Genomic DNA, 18477 nt, shown 5'->3' with positions numbered 1-18477 from the left:
ATAAAAGCCAGTGAGGAATGTTCTAAAGTGAGATTTTGAAGCCCACGAGCACTGAAAAACCCCTGTGCTGCACTTGAGCAAATATAAACCACTTCCTTCAACCACTTCCTGTCAGTCAACATTCTGATTTATTTTGACAAGTCTTGGATGGGTTTTTTTAGTTGTTTGCTTTAAATAGCAGTCCTTAAAGCAGCAATGCATATAAATCCTATTTTACTTTCAAATTTTTCTTAGAAAATGCTCCTGATGTTTGGATGGACACAGAGCAGAGCGCCTGTCGTTCCACGTGTGGACAGACATGTCTCTCTGCTTTGGCAACAGAGCTCACTCCAGCCACTGGAGGCCGAGCGAAGCAGTGATGCGGTTAATGCTGCAGCATGTGTGTGTGTGGGCTGATCATCCCCAGGCCTGGTTCAGGTAATGTAGCGGAGACGAGGGTAAGCTGCCCTGACACACACGCCTGGATCACAGAGGCTGGCAGGAAGCTGCAGGGCAAGGTTTGTGTGTGTGAGTGTGTGTCAGCGTGTTGGTGGACATTTCTGTGATTTACCTTTATGTCCATCTGTATGTCAAAGAACATGAAAACTGGCAAAAATGTTATGAAAGCAATCTCTGAATGTCTTAGAAAGGCAGCAGTGTTTTAGAATTCCCACCACATTCTGTGGGCTTGTGTACAACTTCCCACTTAAAGTTGATTACATGTGTCTGCTCACCTTGACTCACAGGTAACCTCCTAACTAACTCTGATCCATCTGACCCTGACTTCCGGCTGTCTCAGCATTTATGATGCAGTCGGTTGGATGTGTCAGCACTTGTAGTCTCAAAGTATTAAAAGGGTTAAAGACTGAAGACCAGACTCCTCTTCCCTTTCAGACAGCATGTGAGGTATCCAACAGACTCATGGGCCTCATGCTCATTTATGCTCATTTATACTTCCTTTAAAGATTTATTTGGGGTTTTTCATGCCTCTGTTTAGAGAGCAGGGCCAATCATAATGGCAGAAACTGGAGAGAGATGGAGGGAGAGAGAAAGAGAGAGAGAGAGAGAGAGTGGGGAACAACAAGGTCGGGAAAGGAGCCATGGTCTGGATCTGAATCTGGTTTGCTTTGAGGAGGACATGTACGTTTAAACAATATAACTTTCACAAACTCCCACACATCCTTTATGTTGGGAAGAACACAAAAAAAGCATCACTGGAGTGCATGGATCTACACTTTTCTTTTGCAGCCATCCAACTGACATTGAGTTCCCATCTGATCTCCAAACAGCTGCTTTGTTTCTCTCACTATGCCTTGGAGAGGTAACATGTTTAGAGTTTGAACCAACTTGCACAAAGTAAAACATGAACTATGTCTTGTTATCTTAAGGTTCTAAATTTGTGGCCTTTCAAAGCTGATGCACAGGATTTCATGACAGTCACCGAGCGGATCCATCTCACAAAGTTTCAAGCTGAAATGTTTGTTTCCAGTCAGAGAACGACTGGACCAATCACAGTCAGTTACAGCACTGATTCTCAACTGGTGGGTCTGAACCCAAAGGTGGGTCACAAAGCCATTTTCAGTGGGTCGCCAAAGTGTGCCTGGGAAAAAAAAGAGTCAAAAACCTGTGATGTGCTTTAATTTTGAAGGATGTCTCAGCCCTTTTTTATGTCATTACATCTTTTGTTCTATTTCTAATCCACACTGCACCATTTTTTCATTAAAAGCATTTAGATATGATTGCAAAACATTAGAGCTTTGGGACGCGATTTGCCTTTAAGGATATGGTTGTGGGTCCTGATGCTAGACCCACTGCTTTACAGAGAACAAGGCAGTAGCTTCAAGTGTTCTCTAGTTCTAGTACAAAACAATAGGAAAATCAATGGTGGCCAGACAAGACAAGCTTAGCAGTAATGCAGCTACTGTATAGAGGCAGGTGTATCAAGTCTGAACCAACTGCACTGAAAGCTTTGGTTAGCGATGCACCAATGCAGGGATGGAACATCAGCTGATGGTGGTCTTGTGAACGACCACTGGCCCACTGGCAAAAACAAATGTACCGATGACACTCTTTGTCACTCTTTGAGTGGCAAAAACAGGCATCCTCATCATATTTTAAACTATCTTTAGTGGCATTTGAGATTATCAACAATAATGAAAACTCATATTAAGTGTATTTCCAAAGATATCAAGCTGTGCAATGAAAAAGTCAGTGAGATTTAGTGACAATTTTGCTACATTTCTGGAGGTTCATTTTATGACAGGTATTGTATTTAAAATAAACCTACAGCTTTGAGGAGGTATATATGAAACTGGACAAACATTTACTGTGCTAAACCAAACTAAAAATAACTTACAGAAAGTTATCAAAATACCTCAAGTTTCTTTCAGTGCAGAAAAAATCCATCTTTGAACCTCTGATGAATAAAAAATACTATCTTAACATCATAAATTCACGTCAATCAATACTGTTTTTCTTGCCATCATTTGTCTCTTCCTGCTGACATTTACCTCTGCTTTTGTTTGTCACTGTATATTTTCAGTCTCAACTCTGCCATGAAACGAAGCCAAAAATAGTGCCTGTATCATCTGCTCCTTATATAAACACACAGCAGCTGCCAACAGTCACTGTGGATGAGCCCCAGAAATACCCAGCATGCAGCACAATGTGGCATTGATTCCCGAGCCCTGTCGGGACCCACAGAATGAGTTCAGGATGGATTTATTTCCAAAATGTAGGTCTGAGTAACTTACTGTGATACTCAGAATATAAACAGGAAAAATGGGAACTTTGTTTTTTTTCTGGCTGGTTCTGTGCTGCATTTTATCATCAATAAAACTGATATTCTGTTGAGTTTCAAGTTTAATCAAGCTGATTTTACCCAAACATGAGAAAAGTTAAAGCTAACCTGAGATTACAGGAGTTTCGATTTTTAAAAGTTTTAATAGCAGATTGATAATACGACCATAGCAGCACAACACACTGGATGACTCCATTCACCAACAAATAGAAATCTCACTTAACCTTCCACAATCAAATCTAACACAAATGGTGAAGGATGGGAAGGAGGATGCAAGTTCTCATAGTTTTTTTTAACTTTGTTCCACTAAAAATACACAAAGAACAATTAAAAATCTATAGATGAAGTCATGGAGTTAGTGGGAAAGGACTATTGGTTCAGTTGGTTTAACTCAGCTGATGTCCATCCAGTCTCACTCGTCTCTTTTGACTGAGCCACATCATTTGGCTCAGCTCGCTGGTTGTTTGGCTCCCAAACAGCTCTTCATTGTTTAACAGTCTGGCTTTTAAAATGTGGATTAACTAACAACAAGGGATCAAAGAAATGAAACTTTTTAAACTAAAAGCCTTTTGCGATAAAATGAGGACTTTTTAAAGTGTTACAGGGGCTCAGCTAGCTTCTTAGCTTAGTACAAGACTTTTCAACACTCTTGTCTCCCTTCATCTGTCTAGATGATGCTAGACACTAGGAGGTCTGCAGGACTTATTATATTGATTTTTTTGTTGATTTTTTGAGAGTGTAGAGAGAAGCAATTACAGTCAATCTTTGTTGGAATTTTCTCAAGGTAACTGCAGTGCTCAGGTCCATTTAGAGCTTTAAAGTCCAAACATTCCTCCATTCTCATCATCTCAGCATCAGGCTTTCCTGTCATTGGGATTATGTGATTGCGAACAACCTTTATCATATCTGCTGCCTGAAGGCTTTCAATCAAAACATTTACAAAATTTAACGAGGCCAATGTTGCACAGCTCCACCCATCGCCACTGTTTATTTCATGCTTTTAACTGGCGACTTCGTTCATCAGAAACAGAATTCATAAAATGCATTTATTAAACATTTAACCAAAATTTGGTTTGTGGAAGAACCATATACAGTCACAACAGCCTGGCACCTCCTCTTCATGCTGGTCACCAGCCTGGTCACACACTGCTGTGGGATGGCATCCCATTCTTCAACCAACATATGCTACAAGTCAGCCAGTGTGGTTGTGTTGGTCACTCTGGCTTGAACAGTGTGCCAAAGCTGATCTCACAAGTGCTCAATGGGGTTGAGATCAGGACGGTTGGCAGGCCATCCTCTCCACTCCCAAATCCTGGAGGTAGTCTCTGATAAACCCCACTTTGTGGGGGCGAGCATTGTCGTCTTGGAGGGTAGAGTTCAGTCCCAGACTGTGGAGATATGGGATTGCCACTTGTTGCAGAATCTTATCTCAATATCTCTCTGCATTGAGATTGCCCCCTACCTGAGACTGTAGGCGGACTCAAACAGCTCTTGAAGCCAATCCACGGCAGCTTCTATATTGAATTCGCGGTCTCAATTGAACTTTGGATCAACCTAACGACCCGTCCACTAAGCTGGACTTCCTGTCAGCTTGCTAGCTAGCACGCTGGTTGACAGAAAAGTTGCTTCTGCCTGTCAAGCCATCTGTCAATCAAAAGAGATGAGCCAATCAGTCTGCAGTAAGGTTTTTCCTGAATATAATCTAAACAATTGTGGTACAAACCCCCCCCCCAGGCTGTGAACCAGTTTATTTCTAGTGTAAAACCCAGCTGTTTAACAGGTGTTCAAATGGGACTTCCGGTGTTCCAGCAGTGGACACTCGCCGTATTACAATTTTTTGCACTTCTGCATTGGTTTCATTTTTCAGGACCGGAGGTTGCCGCTAGCCTCCAACCCATCCGGGTTACCAGAAGCTAAGAGTCAATCGCAACAGCAGAAAAAGCTGTTTGGCATTGGCAGTGAAGATTTGGGAGTTTTTTCTTGGGTGCAACCCACATACTCAGCTATGCTGTTCATCCAACAAATGCATGTTCCTTACAAATGTGGTTCCATTTAAAAGGGAAATAATCAGGCTTTCCAACAATATAATATGTATTTGCGAGAAGCATTGTTACAACAAAGAAATAATCTAGCAAACATAAATCTTCTTACTTTTTGTGCTAAGTTGATGTCAGGTCTACTTTCAATGAAGCTGAACTGGTCAAATTGAGCTAAACAGGAAGTTAGACACATCAACGTAGGAGCTGGAGCATGCATTCAATTTCAAAATGAAACGTGTACATACAATCGATTTTTGATCAAGTCTCTGACAGGGACAGTAAAATCATGCTTGTATGATGTTCTCTTTATTTCTCTGCCATCTTTTGTACTTGTGAATCTAGTTTCTCTGCTCTTAGCTGCACTGTGCTTCACTTCAGAAATGGTTCCGGTGGGTTAAGGAGCATGCTGTTGAACAGAGCAAACATAGCACAATCAAACCGCTGTAAAAGCTTTTAGGGGTAATATTCACCATGAAACTGGTGTGGCCCTGATGTCCTCCAAGCAAATCAGATCAGTCTTAAAACACCTTACATCACAGGAAAGTATTTGAAAGAAAATCTTCAGAACCATAAAAAAGTAAGACCTTGCTTCTTTTGAGAAGGGAAAAAGGCAGCCAATATCACCCTGATTATCTTGTAGTGTGTGCCTTTCATAAAACAATCCCTCTAATCCTGGTTATCTCTGCTTAGTTTTCTGTTTTTATAGTCAGTCACAGTTTTAAAAGCCATATCTATGGCACTTCCTGGCTGAAAATGGATGGTGCAGCCAATAAGTCTTTATACAACATGTCTGGCCTGGAAGATAAGAGAGCTGACAAAATGATATACATTTAGTTGTATATCGGCTTCACTTACAGCAGCAGGGGTGGAGTAAATTTCTCCCACAACATAAGAAAAGATAACAGGGGAGCGTAATACTTATTACTGACATGCTGAGTGTCTGTTTCTAAAGAAGCATTATTGATTCCCTGCTGACAAAACTCTGTGTGAAAGACACTTCAAAACCCGCTGGAGAGAATCACAATGTGAAAGATGGACCGGCTGCTAAGACTGCAGGATGCTTTGTCCAGGAGGTAAGTTGACATCATATTGATCAGAACAACCAAGGGTTTTTTTTTTTACAGTGAGAGTCCATTTTCACGTGCACAAACATGCATGCATGCAGACAGGCAGGGTGTCCTAAATAAAAGCACAATTACATGCACATAAAGAGAGCTGGAGTATATCAGCCGGAGCTGTAAATGCAAGGCAGCCAGTGGACAGACTTGGCGGAGGGCCTTGAAATGCTAGCAAATCAATTGAATGCAGCTCATACACACACATATACGCACACATGCACACCCCCTCCACATAAAAGGAAAAAAAAAATAAAAACAGAGTTTTTATTGGACGCCCAGAAACGGTCGGTGATCAAACTCCAACAGCCAAAAGAGCCACAGTGATTTAGTGGAGCGAAAATCCATTATGGCTCCATCCAAAGGTAATGACTTCTTCAGGCCTTCCAGCTGATTCTCCAGAACAAGAATGGGAGAGAAACACACACACACACACACACACACACACACACATACTGAACAAATCAGGCCTTTGTAGAGAACAGAGTAAGGTCCTGGAAGATCACACACTGACATCACCTCTCTTTACCCGTTTCAAACCTTCAATCACTCACAGTGACAGTGAACAGCATCTCTATTTACACTCAATCACTGTACAAAGCCTGGAGTTTACAGATACACAACTGTCCACTGAATGCACCAATAGCATGTGATCTATGTGACAGCAATTTCTAGAAGTCATGATTTCTGTGCCCGATATCTACAAACTCTACTTATTAAACTGTACTCAGCGGTCTGGTTTCCATTTATAGTAATTTATTTCACCAATCACTTATCAGCAGGCTTTTGTGTGCAGGAAAACATGATATCCTATCATATCCTATCAACAATTCAGTTGTCTCTATTGACATATTTCTGCATAAAAGAGCATCTTTACCTTTGGAACCCCAAGCCTTTTTTGCTTTTTTTGGTCCGCCTCTATTGTCTATATAAAAATGCCTGTAGAATCTTAACACTTTAAGCTCAATCAAGTTACAGACTTGTGTTTTATCAGGACAACCTGAGCTATCAGAATATGTGTGCCACAGGGAAGTCAGATGAGTGTATCAACTGTTACATGACCAATTTAAAGGACACAACAGAACTGAATCTTATAGAACTTTATACTAATTACACCCAGGTCGACAATGAGCAAGACTTTTCACATCCACATTGAGTTCCTACAGACCATATCTATCAGGAGAAAAAGTAACAACAGCTAACAAACATATAAGAGAAACTAACAACATCATTTTTCTCCATTAAACCAATTCACATCTTGCACACTTGAGGTATTATATAGCAGAGGCTTTTTCCCAGTTAGCCTTAGCATTAGCAATTCAGTGCAAAAATTCTATAGATTGTAGCTTTCAGACAGTTTGACCTGTAGGTGGGTAAGAACTGATTTGCTGTGGTTGTTCTGTAGGCTCATGCAGGGACCCTCAGAGGGGCAGGTGCTCAAATTTAGAAAGGGGTGCATGAAAATACAATTACAAAAATGAGCCAATCAATCAATAAGTCGAAAACAATGAATTGCAACTATTTCGATGAATTATTAATTTCCTGAATAATCTCTATCCTCTGCAATCAACACTGTGCATGCCCAGATGTCGTCATGGTAACCACCACAAAACAGTGAATAAGTAGTGTATAACAGATACAGATCATGTTAACCTGCATATTCTGCAGGTTCAGACAGCGCTGCAATCCATCCATGCCATGCACTCAAAAGTTGATTACACCCTCTCTAGTTAAACTTGTATGCATCTTGGTCTGTCTCTGACACATACCAGAACCACCAATCAGATCAGCAAGCTCTTTCTCTTATTTGTATGGTTGGGACAGCCCTAAACGGCACAAAACCTTGACATTTTGATTGTGCTTCTCTATGCAGAAATCACATCCTTCCCCCATCTGGAGATCTGTGCATTGACGTCATCTGCACAGTGGGTTCACTGCATGACTATGAATTGTGTATTCTTTACATGTAAACAATTAGATGAACTCTCTATGCTGTCAGACATTAGATATCACCAGTAATATTAGTGAAACTGCATGCAAACACCTAAAATAAATCATTGTGGGCCATTAACACAGCTGCTGACCTTGGGATATTGCTCATGAAATATAGTGTTAGATATTGTTTCTATTTCCTAATGCAACAGGCAGAAAATGCGAGGGGATGCATCCTCAGCTTATACTGTTGAATACATGTTATCAGGTTTATCTTCCAAGAATGCAAACAGCCAATATTACCAGTGCAGAAACAGCAAGAGGGGGTGGAATTCAGTGGATAAGGTTGTGGTGTATTCTGTGTGTGTGTGTGCAGAGAATTTGTATGTACAGCATTCCTGCCTCCTACTACATGCTGTTTGGCCTTTTAACAGAAACTGCCGAGATGCCCTTGACCAAAGCCCACAATCTAAACATATTGCATGAATCACTGAGTGTTGCTAGAGAAGCATGCGGTGCACAGTGAGATCACCTTTCAATGCAATTCTTGAAAAAAAATAAAAATTTTACTGAGCAAAAGAGGAGTTGGGACCTTCTTATGAAGGATATAAATCACACTATCACTGCTCATGCTTTGAGATGGATTTGCATTTGATTCATCCTTTAGCTAAGAGTTGAATAAGTTAGTAACTGCTGTGTGCAGGAAAACAAGCTTGGCACCCAAAGCTGACTCATGTTTGATAGCCAGTGTAAGAAACAAGGCAATGATGTAGAACAGCATCCTGGGAGACTAAGGTTTCTTTTGTTTACTTTATTCTGGTAGAATTTTATATTCAGCTACTCAACTCAACTGTGTGAAAATGCATCATCATCTAGCATATAAAGGTGCTTTGGATCAAAGGGAACCTGAGTGTTGCAGCATGGTAGACACATCATTAGCATGCCGCCGGGCAGCCGTTAAATCTTATCTCATACATACAAACACAAAAGGCCAGACTGTCTCTGTGACATGTTGCTTTTATTATAACCTCTTATTTTCTTATCAGTCTGTGTTTCCTTGTGTGGAAGCACTTTGTTAGAATAGCTTAGCCTTATAAGACCTGCAATGGCACAACAAACACGCCTGTGAAGCTTCATTAACTATAAAACCAGGAGCCAGCTGTGGGTCAATGTAATAATTGCTGCCCCTAAATAATTACAGCCCAGAGTTCTTTACCAGGGTAAGTAACAGACTTTAATCCTGTAAAGTAGCTAATTAAAGGTTGGCAGATGCTAATGCTACTAGCCTTGCCTCTAGTATGAAATGAAGAGCCTGCATGGTGACTGGTTTTTCAATATCAATTTGAGAGAACAGGTAAAAATTGACTGAAAGTATCAGTCAAAACTAGCATACAGAGAGTGATGAGGAGTCATCAGTTAGCCATGCACCTTGCCTGAAAGACGCTCAGAGATACAGTATGTTCCATGAGTGATACGCATTCTCTCACCAAGGCCTGCCAACTGATAAGAGCTCCTTTTTAGTGGGCAAATGTTTGAACCTGAACCGCAGCACCTGAGCATCTATACCTTTCACCTCATGATCTGCTCTGCTCTCTGATTCCAGATTAGAGCGGCGACTGTTTTCGCCTCTTTCACAACGTCAATGTCAGAGAGAGCCAAGCAAAAACCTGGAGCTGACACAAAATGAAAGCTCTGCATGCACAAAAGCCATATTAATCCTATTGAGTTGTTCAGCATGATCGACAGCACCGAGCCCGCTAATTAATTCAGGATCATTCTACGCAGCAGACACAGTGAATGTACAGTGCACAGATCTCATCTGCATGCACATTGCCCTTTAGTATTGATCTGGCGGTATGTGTGCATATGTGTATGTAGGGTGATTGCAAATGTATGGCCTTTAGCCGGATTAAACTACAGAAACTCTAAATATTACCGTCCTGCAACAGATCATTCATCATCCATCCAGCACAGGGAAAAGCTTTATTTTCCAAATTAAGTCCTCTTTGGGATACGACTCGAGCACAATAAAGGCTTTGGACTTGTACAGTATATGCACATGTACATTTTTCTGGTGAACAAAGGTCTTTTGAAGAGAAGATTAACTGGGGGAATGGACTCAATGGTGCAATGATGCAACCGGCAGAAAGGCAACAAAAAACAAAGCTATCTGTCTGCCCGCCTTGTCTGCCCATCTGACTATCTGTGTAGACTTACCTTTCATACCGAATTTGGAGCGCCGGCCATATTTGTTGATGAGAACAAAAAGGACGACGAGGAGGACGCAAGCGAAGCCAGCCAAACCCACGGCGATGGAAACCTGAGAAAAATGAGAGAGTTGTGTCAGATTCAGGCAGGCACTGGAGTGCTGTGTTTACATTGTAATCATTTTCCATATTTCTGATCAATTCAGACGCTTACAATCGTGCTTTTTTATCTGCTAGACTGAGATAAGTGGTTTTTCATAGATTACAGCTGCAGTGTTTTCCAGTCAATAGGATGTTATCTAAATATCATTCACAAGTACAGGCAGATTTATATAATAAGCTCAGTTTGGGGAAAAACATGGCAGTGTATACAAGTTACAGGCCTGTATAATCATCAGCTATGCAGCCGGTAGTTTCTGAATTTATCTTTTTTAATATCTGAATATCTAATATCACAGTTAAAGGAAAAACATAGACTGTGCTTTTCCTTTTAATATAACATGGTCTTCACATCTTTGATGTTCTGATCCTTAATGCAGTGTGAATGAACAGATATTTTCATGCATACTTGTGGCTGTTCACAAGACCCCCTTCCCCCAATGTTAGCATAGCTATGTGTGGATCAGCTCTGTGATCAGAACCCAGAAGTGGGTGGTAAAGCTGCTTTCAGTGGCTTGTGAAAATATGGCAAGACATCGCTGATGTATGGAAGCCCCACGCAGGCATGCATCCATTTTATTTATGCACTTTTAACTAATTTAGGTTGTTTTCATGAGATTATGACATTTTCTTAAGGCTGTTAGCTTTATTGCATTACTTTGATGCAACTGAGGTCCATAATAAGTGGATCAATTTTATTGATAGAAATAATTGCATGCTTTATTATCTATTCTGGCACTCTGGGGTTAAGCCACTGCAATGTCTCCCTGTATCCACAGTTATATCAAATAAATCCACCACTGATTCTTAATTTTTCAGTTCACTTTTTTTAAGTAACTTAGACAGGTCAGTTGGCAAGTCAAAAGTCTTCTAAGCCTTGTGTTATCAAATATTTTACTTGTTTACTGCTCCCTGATGTCCTTTTCAGACCATAACAAGTTCATTTTTCCATTATTAAGTACATGTTTATGTTGTAACAATCTTTGTTCTGAATTCCTTATTTTATTTCAAAATAAAGGTCTTTATCCAAACAGGAAGTCAATTACCCTTAGTTTAGGACAGCACACAAATCTTAAATGAAACAAACAACCTTTAAATGCAAACTAGTGGAATTTCAAAACATGACAGAAAGAAGGAGATTGATTGGATTTAACTTTATACAGTGCATCCAAAAAGTATCCAAACCCCTTCCCTTTTTTATGTTTTGTTCCATTGCAGCCTGATGCTGCAGTCAAAGTGTCATTTTTTTCTCATTAATCTACACTAAGTAGCCCATAATGACCAAGTGAAAACAGAATTTTTACAAAATTGCAAATAGATTTAAAATAGAAAACTAAAATATCAGCCCCTTTGCAAAAACAGGTGGTCCCATTTCTATTGATCTTTAGTGAAATTTTTCTACACCTTAAATTTGGAAAGGAATACACCTCTCTATAGAAGGCCTCACAGCTTACAATGCAAATCAATGCAAAACAAGCCATGAGGATGAAGGAACTGACTGCAGAGCTCAGACACAGCATTGTTGTGAGGCACAGATCTGGAGAAAGCTACAAAAAAAATATCGGCCCCAAGAACACAGTGGCCTCCATAATTCTCAAACAGAAGAAGTTTGGCACAACCAGGGCTCTTCCAAGAGCTGATCGTCCAGCAGAACTGAACAATCTGGGAAGGGCCTTAGTAAGAGAAGTGACCAGGAACCTGATGGTCACTCTGCTCCAGAGAAAGTTCCAGAAGGACAAACACCATCGCAGCCCTCCACTGATCTGAGTTTATGGCAGAGTGGCTGAATGGAAGTCTCTACTCTGTGTGAAACACACAAAAGCCATCTTAGCTTTGATTTGGAGTTTGTTTTATTTGAAAAGGAGAGGCTTCTGTCCTGACACTCTATCATAAAGCCCAGATCAATGGAGTGCTGCAGTGATGTTGCATCAGTCTGCAACAGAAAAAAACTGAAATAGAGTAAAATGGGTCTGAATGCTTTCTGAATGCACTGTCAATTCAGAGATTATTTGGAATTACAGAAGTTAGTTGTTTGACAGCCCTACTCTTCTCTCTTTGCTTTGGAAGAAATAAAAATCTGGTTTTCCCATAACAATATCCGATCTCTAGCATTAATACCAGATCTACCAGATATTTTTAAATGAGCTAATATCAGAAAATCATGCTGATTTGTTTAATTGAAAAACGCCTCTAGCAGGATGAATATATAAGTTTAAATGAATTAACTCCTCCAAGTCATATTAATACTCATATACTACAAGACACTGACAGTGGTGGTAGGGTTCCTGCTGGCTTTAATTCCAAACTCTCAGCCTAAACCAAGGCTGAATTACACTTGTTTGAAAGTTTTACTCCAAGTTTTTCTCATCCAGTTTCATAACCATCTCAGTGATTGATTGAAGAGCTCTGTAAAATTGCCAAAATGTGCACATTATCCTGGGAAAACAGTAAAATCAAAGGGCAACCAGGGCTTCTGTGATGATGCAACATGTTGCATTTGTGCTACTGCTGTTCAGCAATATGTTTAGTAGTCAAGGTCCAAATTGCAACATCTTTTCATGACATATATTTAACGGTTCAAACATTTCAGAGGGTTTGGTCAAGATTTCCTTTTAAGAAAGTGTTGGTGGGTCCTGAGGCCAGACTAGTTGAGAACCATTGGTATTAAACATGTATGTAGTCTCAGTTGCAACACCCTCGCACATCTCTTTGAAGCCAACTAACAGTGGATAGCATATTAAGAATGTTCTCTCCATCTGCTGCAGTATATGATATGCCTTACTATTTTTGTACTATTGTGTATGTTAAACCCTTAGAGCTTACCTGGCACGGAACTGTGATGGAGGCACACCCCTTTTTAAATTGCTTGGTAACATTTGAACCGTAAGTCGTAGGCACTAAATTGTTTTTCCTGTGAAAGCTCTCTGTTGTGCCTCTTGTTATGTTCTCCATGTGTCTGTAGCTCTTACAGAACATTTTCTTGTGAACCAGGAATTTGGCTGACTTTCCAGGGTCTCTGAGGACACCGTTGTCTTTACAACAAGAAGTGACAAGTTTACAAAAATATTAACTTTTGAACAATTTGTCATAGTCACTTACTCTTTTTCCATCTGAAAGCTGACATTTTTGTCGTTTGTTTGCTACCCTTGCTGTCTCTGTAGTCCAAAAGGATGCCACTCTAGTGAGCCCAGAACTTCTGAGACTTTTTGGGGTCTTTAAAGATTAAATCCCTGTTGTTTGATCCGATAATAAACGCCTTTTATCTATTTTTAATCCATTTTCGATCATGTACTTCGGCTTTCTGCCATGGGCATCACCATATTGTTTACCCACAATGCATTGTGGGAAAGGGGATCTACTGGTTTGAGGAAAGGCATAAATGAATCTAACTGCGAAAAGCGCATGGACTTTTTGTATATATGTAGATATTTTGAAAACTGTTAGACACACAATGTTTATTTTTTCACTCTTTTGTCCCCAAGAGATGAGAGAACAAGTCTGTGCAAAATAAAAAAAGACTTAGTCATTGTTGACTGTGCACCACAGGGTTGATGTTTTACAAGTTTTTCAAGACAAATAGTCCAGACGAGACATGATGGTGAAAAAAATGGCTGCGAGCTCTAAGGGTTAATTTATGTTTTATGTGGGATAACCCAGGCATTTCATATATGACGTCACGTTTATTGTCCTGGTTGATTCTGTCCTCTGAGAATCCTAGTAGCTGCCATGGTTTGTATGTTGTTTGTATATGCTATACAGTCATACTGTCAGAGCAGACAGGATGATAAAGCCTGTGTAAGATTAAATAATACGCATCTTTTGATGAAGACTACAAGTTTTCCAGGTTCTGGTGCATGTGGGCTCACTGGTAGATTTAGTATAACTCAACAGACCTGACATAGCAGTTGTATAACCCAAAAAATATAATACTAAAGTTGTACTACAGTGGAGTTGATTTTTTTTTAACTGAGTCCCATTGAAATATTCTATCTTTCTATAAACAGAACTACAGTGGAGTATGGAAAACACTGAATCTCTTGTTACATAATATTTTGAAAGAGCAGCACAGAATGTGGCAAAGTGGTAGCATAGTAAACATCATTAGCAGCCAAACATACAACTTTGAACAACGATTTTAACATGTGTTTTGTGTTATTGTATTCTTTGCGCGTCAGCGCTGCAATGCAAACTGCTACGAGGGTCCTCTGACAGATAAGACCCACTTTAGATTTGTGTTACAACACACAGCGGCTCTGTGCCGAGTCCACAGGCAACGTCTTTAGCAGCTGTTTCATCAACATCATTAAGGAGAAAACTCACCCCAAATGTGTCTTCATCTGGTCGGCCTAAATCTCCGTCTGACGGCGTTGAAGTGACTGCAACACAAAAACACAAAACAGGCATGAGAGCGGTAATGAGAATAAATCTTTAACGTCTGCGGTTTGCCCCCACACTTATTACCGTCAATATCCTTACAAAGCCAAAAAGTCTTATTACTGTGAGAAAGCTTTCAGTTGAAAATATTATTCTGGCTTTCCTTATTTATATTTTTCTCCTGTAAAATAACTCTTGAAAAGGAGACAGCTCTTTATATTTTTCTGAGGAATAAATAAATGATTTCTCCTGAGCTGAATTTTTCTTCCTTCTAGGAAGTGCAATGATGTGAAAAGCAGGAGCCTTGCCTCCCTTTAAAGGTTGAGACAATGTTGACAAACAATTTATTTTTAATGTTTAAAGCCTAGAGGCCTGCCCAGCCTTGAATAAACGCTGCAGTCTGGGCAAACTGACTCAAGGATTTAAGACGAAACCTTAAATTAGCTTTAAGCCAGATGCAAGGTACAGAGAAATCAAGAGATTTGTATAGAAGTTACACAGATGCATGCTCAAGTACATAGAAAAATGACAGAGACTTAAACAGCTGGTTTAAAACTAAACACATAAAAGAGAAGGGACCAAAAAGAAGCCTAAAAAGCCAGGAGCAGAAAATATCAAATTAAACCAAATCAGCTGGAAAATGCATCAAGACAAGTTAAAGTTGATGTCTTTATTTGAAAAACTGGACCCACATTTTCAGATGGAGCTGGAGCCTGCTGGACTCCGGGCAGCCAACAGATCTTTGAAGTCTACAAAGATTAAATCAGGACTTTTGCCCATAAAGAGCTTTTTTAAAACACTCAGTAGGCATAAAAGAGAGCTGGACAGCAGAGAAATTATATTAAACATGACAGACTTTGTTTAAATCAGTATGTCTTGGCAAATATATTTGCATGATGTATGAATACCCTACTGCGTTGTTGGAGGACTTGTGCAAATCAATGAAATCAAGCAGAGGGGCAACAAGGTGAAAATCACAGCATGGTCAAAAATCTCATACAGAGCCTATTCTGGCTGAACAGCTTTCAGAAATGCTGTTTTGTTTCTATTCTTTGTTGAATTCCATCTATTTTCTTGTAAACCAGAGTTTAGAGCCAAACTCAGTATTATAAGTGTACACTCATACTCGGCCCAGTTTCTCTCTACTGTCCCAGCCAGCATGTCCATGTGGGCCCCTTATGGACTGCAAATATGGGTCCCATGTGGGTATGTCTGTAGGTTTCCATAGTGGCCCTTCCTGTGATAGCCCATGCAGACTTCAAGTGGGATCAACCTGTGGTTTGGACTTGGCCTATCTTGGCAATCTACATGGGATCCACATAGATCCCAGGTAGATCCTATTTGAAGTCCACAAGGGCAAACACGAATGATGCCACCGTGGAACCCACAGATGAACCCACATGGGACGCATATTTTCAGCCCCCTGGTATCGGGTCCACATGGACTTGCTGGCTGAGAGGTTGAAACATGCTTGTCCTCCTTCTTCAGACCAACCCAGGCCTTGGCACAGATATGTCATCATGCCATTGCACAGTTTGCAAGATGTGTGTTTCCAAAGATAAAGCACAATGGAGAAATGCAGAAAACATGACAGTAATTTCATGCAATCTGTTTAGGGGAACAGTTATAGCTGTTCTATATGTAATACCTTACATCCAAGCTGCGCACCTGTGCTTGTGTGTATGCATGAGGAATGGTACTGCACCAAAGCCCACCTCTTCCACCTGTGGCAGGGTCAGGGAAGTGTACCCTGCTGAAGGTAAATCTTGGAATGGGCCCCTTAAATTCATGTCAGAACCTACCTAAGGATACTTAAAAGACTTTTCAATTTGTATGCTGGTGTAGCTTAGTGGGTAGAGCAGACACCCATAAACTGAGGCTAGCCCTCAACACACTGGTCATTTCCTGGTCTTGGTACATGTTTGGTGCATGTCTTTCCCAACTCTTTCTCATGTTTCCTGTCTCTCTTCAGCTGTCCTATCAAATAAAGATAACATGTCCAAAGTAATCCTTGAAAAAAAAAAAAAAAAAGGACAACAAGTTTATGAAATGTTACAAGCGGACCTTGGCAGCATGTTTCATAATTTGTGCAGAGGGTTTGTAGAAAAAGTAGACAAAAACCTAAAATCTTAGGTAAATATATTGGCATGCTGCCAAGTCTGACAGGATGTCCTTCGCTCCCACTCAGCCTGACCCAGGGAGGCGGACCCTGATCCAACCTGTTTCTGGTCCGTTGGTTGCAATAGACCAGGCTTGGACTTGTGCAAGGGCAGCAAGTCTAACCTCTGGCTTAAGAGCAGTATGAAGCACTCATACTGCAGAAATTAACTGGACTTTGGGCTCAAGTGTGCGTGGAAACCCTTAGTTTCATTTAAAAATGGAAGACAGAGCTGGGATTCACATTTGTTATTCCATTAATGATTCTTGGTGTTAAATTTTGGAATTATTTTTAAATAGCCATTAACTTGAATAGGATTACTTATATCTTTAACTTCTGGTAGATTCTCTTTCATAAATTCATGAAGGCCAAGGACCGGGGAGAAAGAAAGTCTGCAAAAGATGTAAAATGTTCCTCCGCTACGTAACGCCAGTGCACTACATAGAGTTCTGAGTTTACCAAGTCTGTTTGTCTACCTGAGAAAGAAGAGGGATCCAAACCCTGCTATTATGCTTTAAGATGGATCACAGCCTCCCTGAGGAAGAGCACAGTGCCTTCTGTAGTTTAAAGAGCTTCCTGAATAAAGTTAAAATGCTGTTTCTGCTCCAGATGCTTTATTGTGAAATTCTTCTTGACCTACATGAAGTTATGTACTTTCAGAGAGAAGACTGGGTTGCTATATCAAAAAATGAAGTTTCTATTATCTGTAGATTTCCAATACAGACACAGAATTTTAGTGCTTTATGCCAGTCATTCCCAACATTTTTTTCCCTTAGGACCCCCCCACTTGTATCTAAGAATAGCTTAGCCCCCCAGGACCCACACAGGAGTACTAAACACCTGATTTTAATTGTTTTCACTACTGTGCAGAACTTTTAGGCACATTTGGGCAGAAATTGAGGCTGTACTAGGGTGTAGATGTGACGAGTAAGGCTGCCTGAGGGCACCAACAGGCAGGATGGAGGATTGACACAATCCCAGTCAAGCTCTGGATGTCTTTGCAGGGGCATGAGAGAATAACCTTTCTGGGCAGAGTTAAGGGTGGATGTGGTGAGTAAACATGGCTTAGGTTACCATCTGGGTGGGCTGTAGAGTTGACAAGAGCCCCTGGTCAGTGCTGTGGCTGTCTCAAGGTCTCGTAGTCTCTGGGTGTATTAAAGGCCCGGACAAAGGAAATGTCATCAAGTTTGACCTTGGCTGCCGAGCAACACGTGTCGACATGTGTTGAGCTTGACTGTGCCTACTCCTCCCCTCCTCCAGCCCAAGGTTGTGGTAAATCAGGCCACATGATGAATCCATAGTGCTCTATATGCCTAAAACTAATGCACACGACTGTATGCACAATCATGAGTTTAAAGAATAATAAAATTAAAACAAAAACATGAAAATTTGACAACCTCAGGGCAGGCAGAGCACCAAGTGGCTTGGACCCAGCGCTCAAAATTAACTTTTTTTAACAGCTACTGGGATTAAAATTTTGGCGTTCAATTCTGGATTCACTGTGCCCAAAAACAGCATCTTACACGTGTGCATGAGTTTCTTTAACTTTTGAAAGATGGGATGGCAGAGCTGTCTGTACAAGATGTTCAAGAAAATATAAATGCTTTGTGGACACAGGCCCTCAGTATCACAAAACTATCCTTAAGCCCATGTCTGAATGTTTTAATTCTACATGCTATAACTCCAAAGTCAACATTTTAAGCAAACACCAGAG

At 40.5% G+C, this 18477-nt stretch overlaps 1 protein-coding gene across 1 annotated transcript in view; it reads right to left on the bottom strand.

Annotated features, from left to right (window-relative positions):
• ntrk3b (neurotrophic tyrosine kinase, receptor, type 3b) overlaps positions 1–18477 on the bottom strand; it is a 420803-nt gene that overhangs the window by 155382 nt on the left and 246944 nt on the right. Inside the window, exons 9-11 of the mRNA XM_041788625.1 lie at positions 18310–18336; positions 14552–14577; positions 10083–10185 (exon numbers count right to left, since the gene is read on the bottom strand). Coding sequence (XP_041644559.1) covers positions 10083–10185; positions 14552–14577; positions 18310–18336 — 156 coding nt within the window. The remainder of the gene's footprint in view (positions 1–10082; positions 10186–14551; positions 14578–18309; positions 18337–18477) is intronic.

Source organism: Cheilinus undulatus, linkage group 1 (assembly GCF_018320785.1).
Source record: "Cheilinus undulatus linkage group 1, ASM1832078v1, whole genome shotgun sequence".
Taxonomy (NCBI): Eukaryota; Metazoa; Chordata; class Actinopteri; order Labriformes; family Labridae; genus Cheilinus; species Cheilinus undulatus.
The sequence above is the reverse complement of the archived record's forward strand: the minus strand, read 5'-3'. Positions and strand labels throughout refer to the sequence as shown.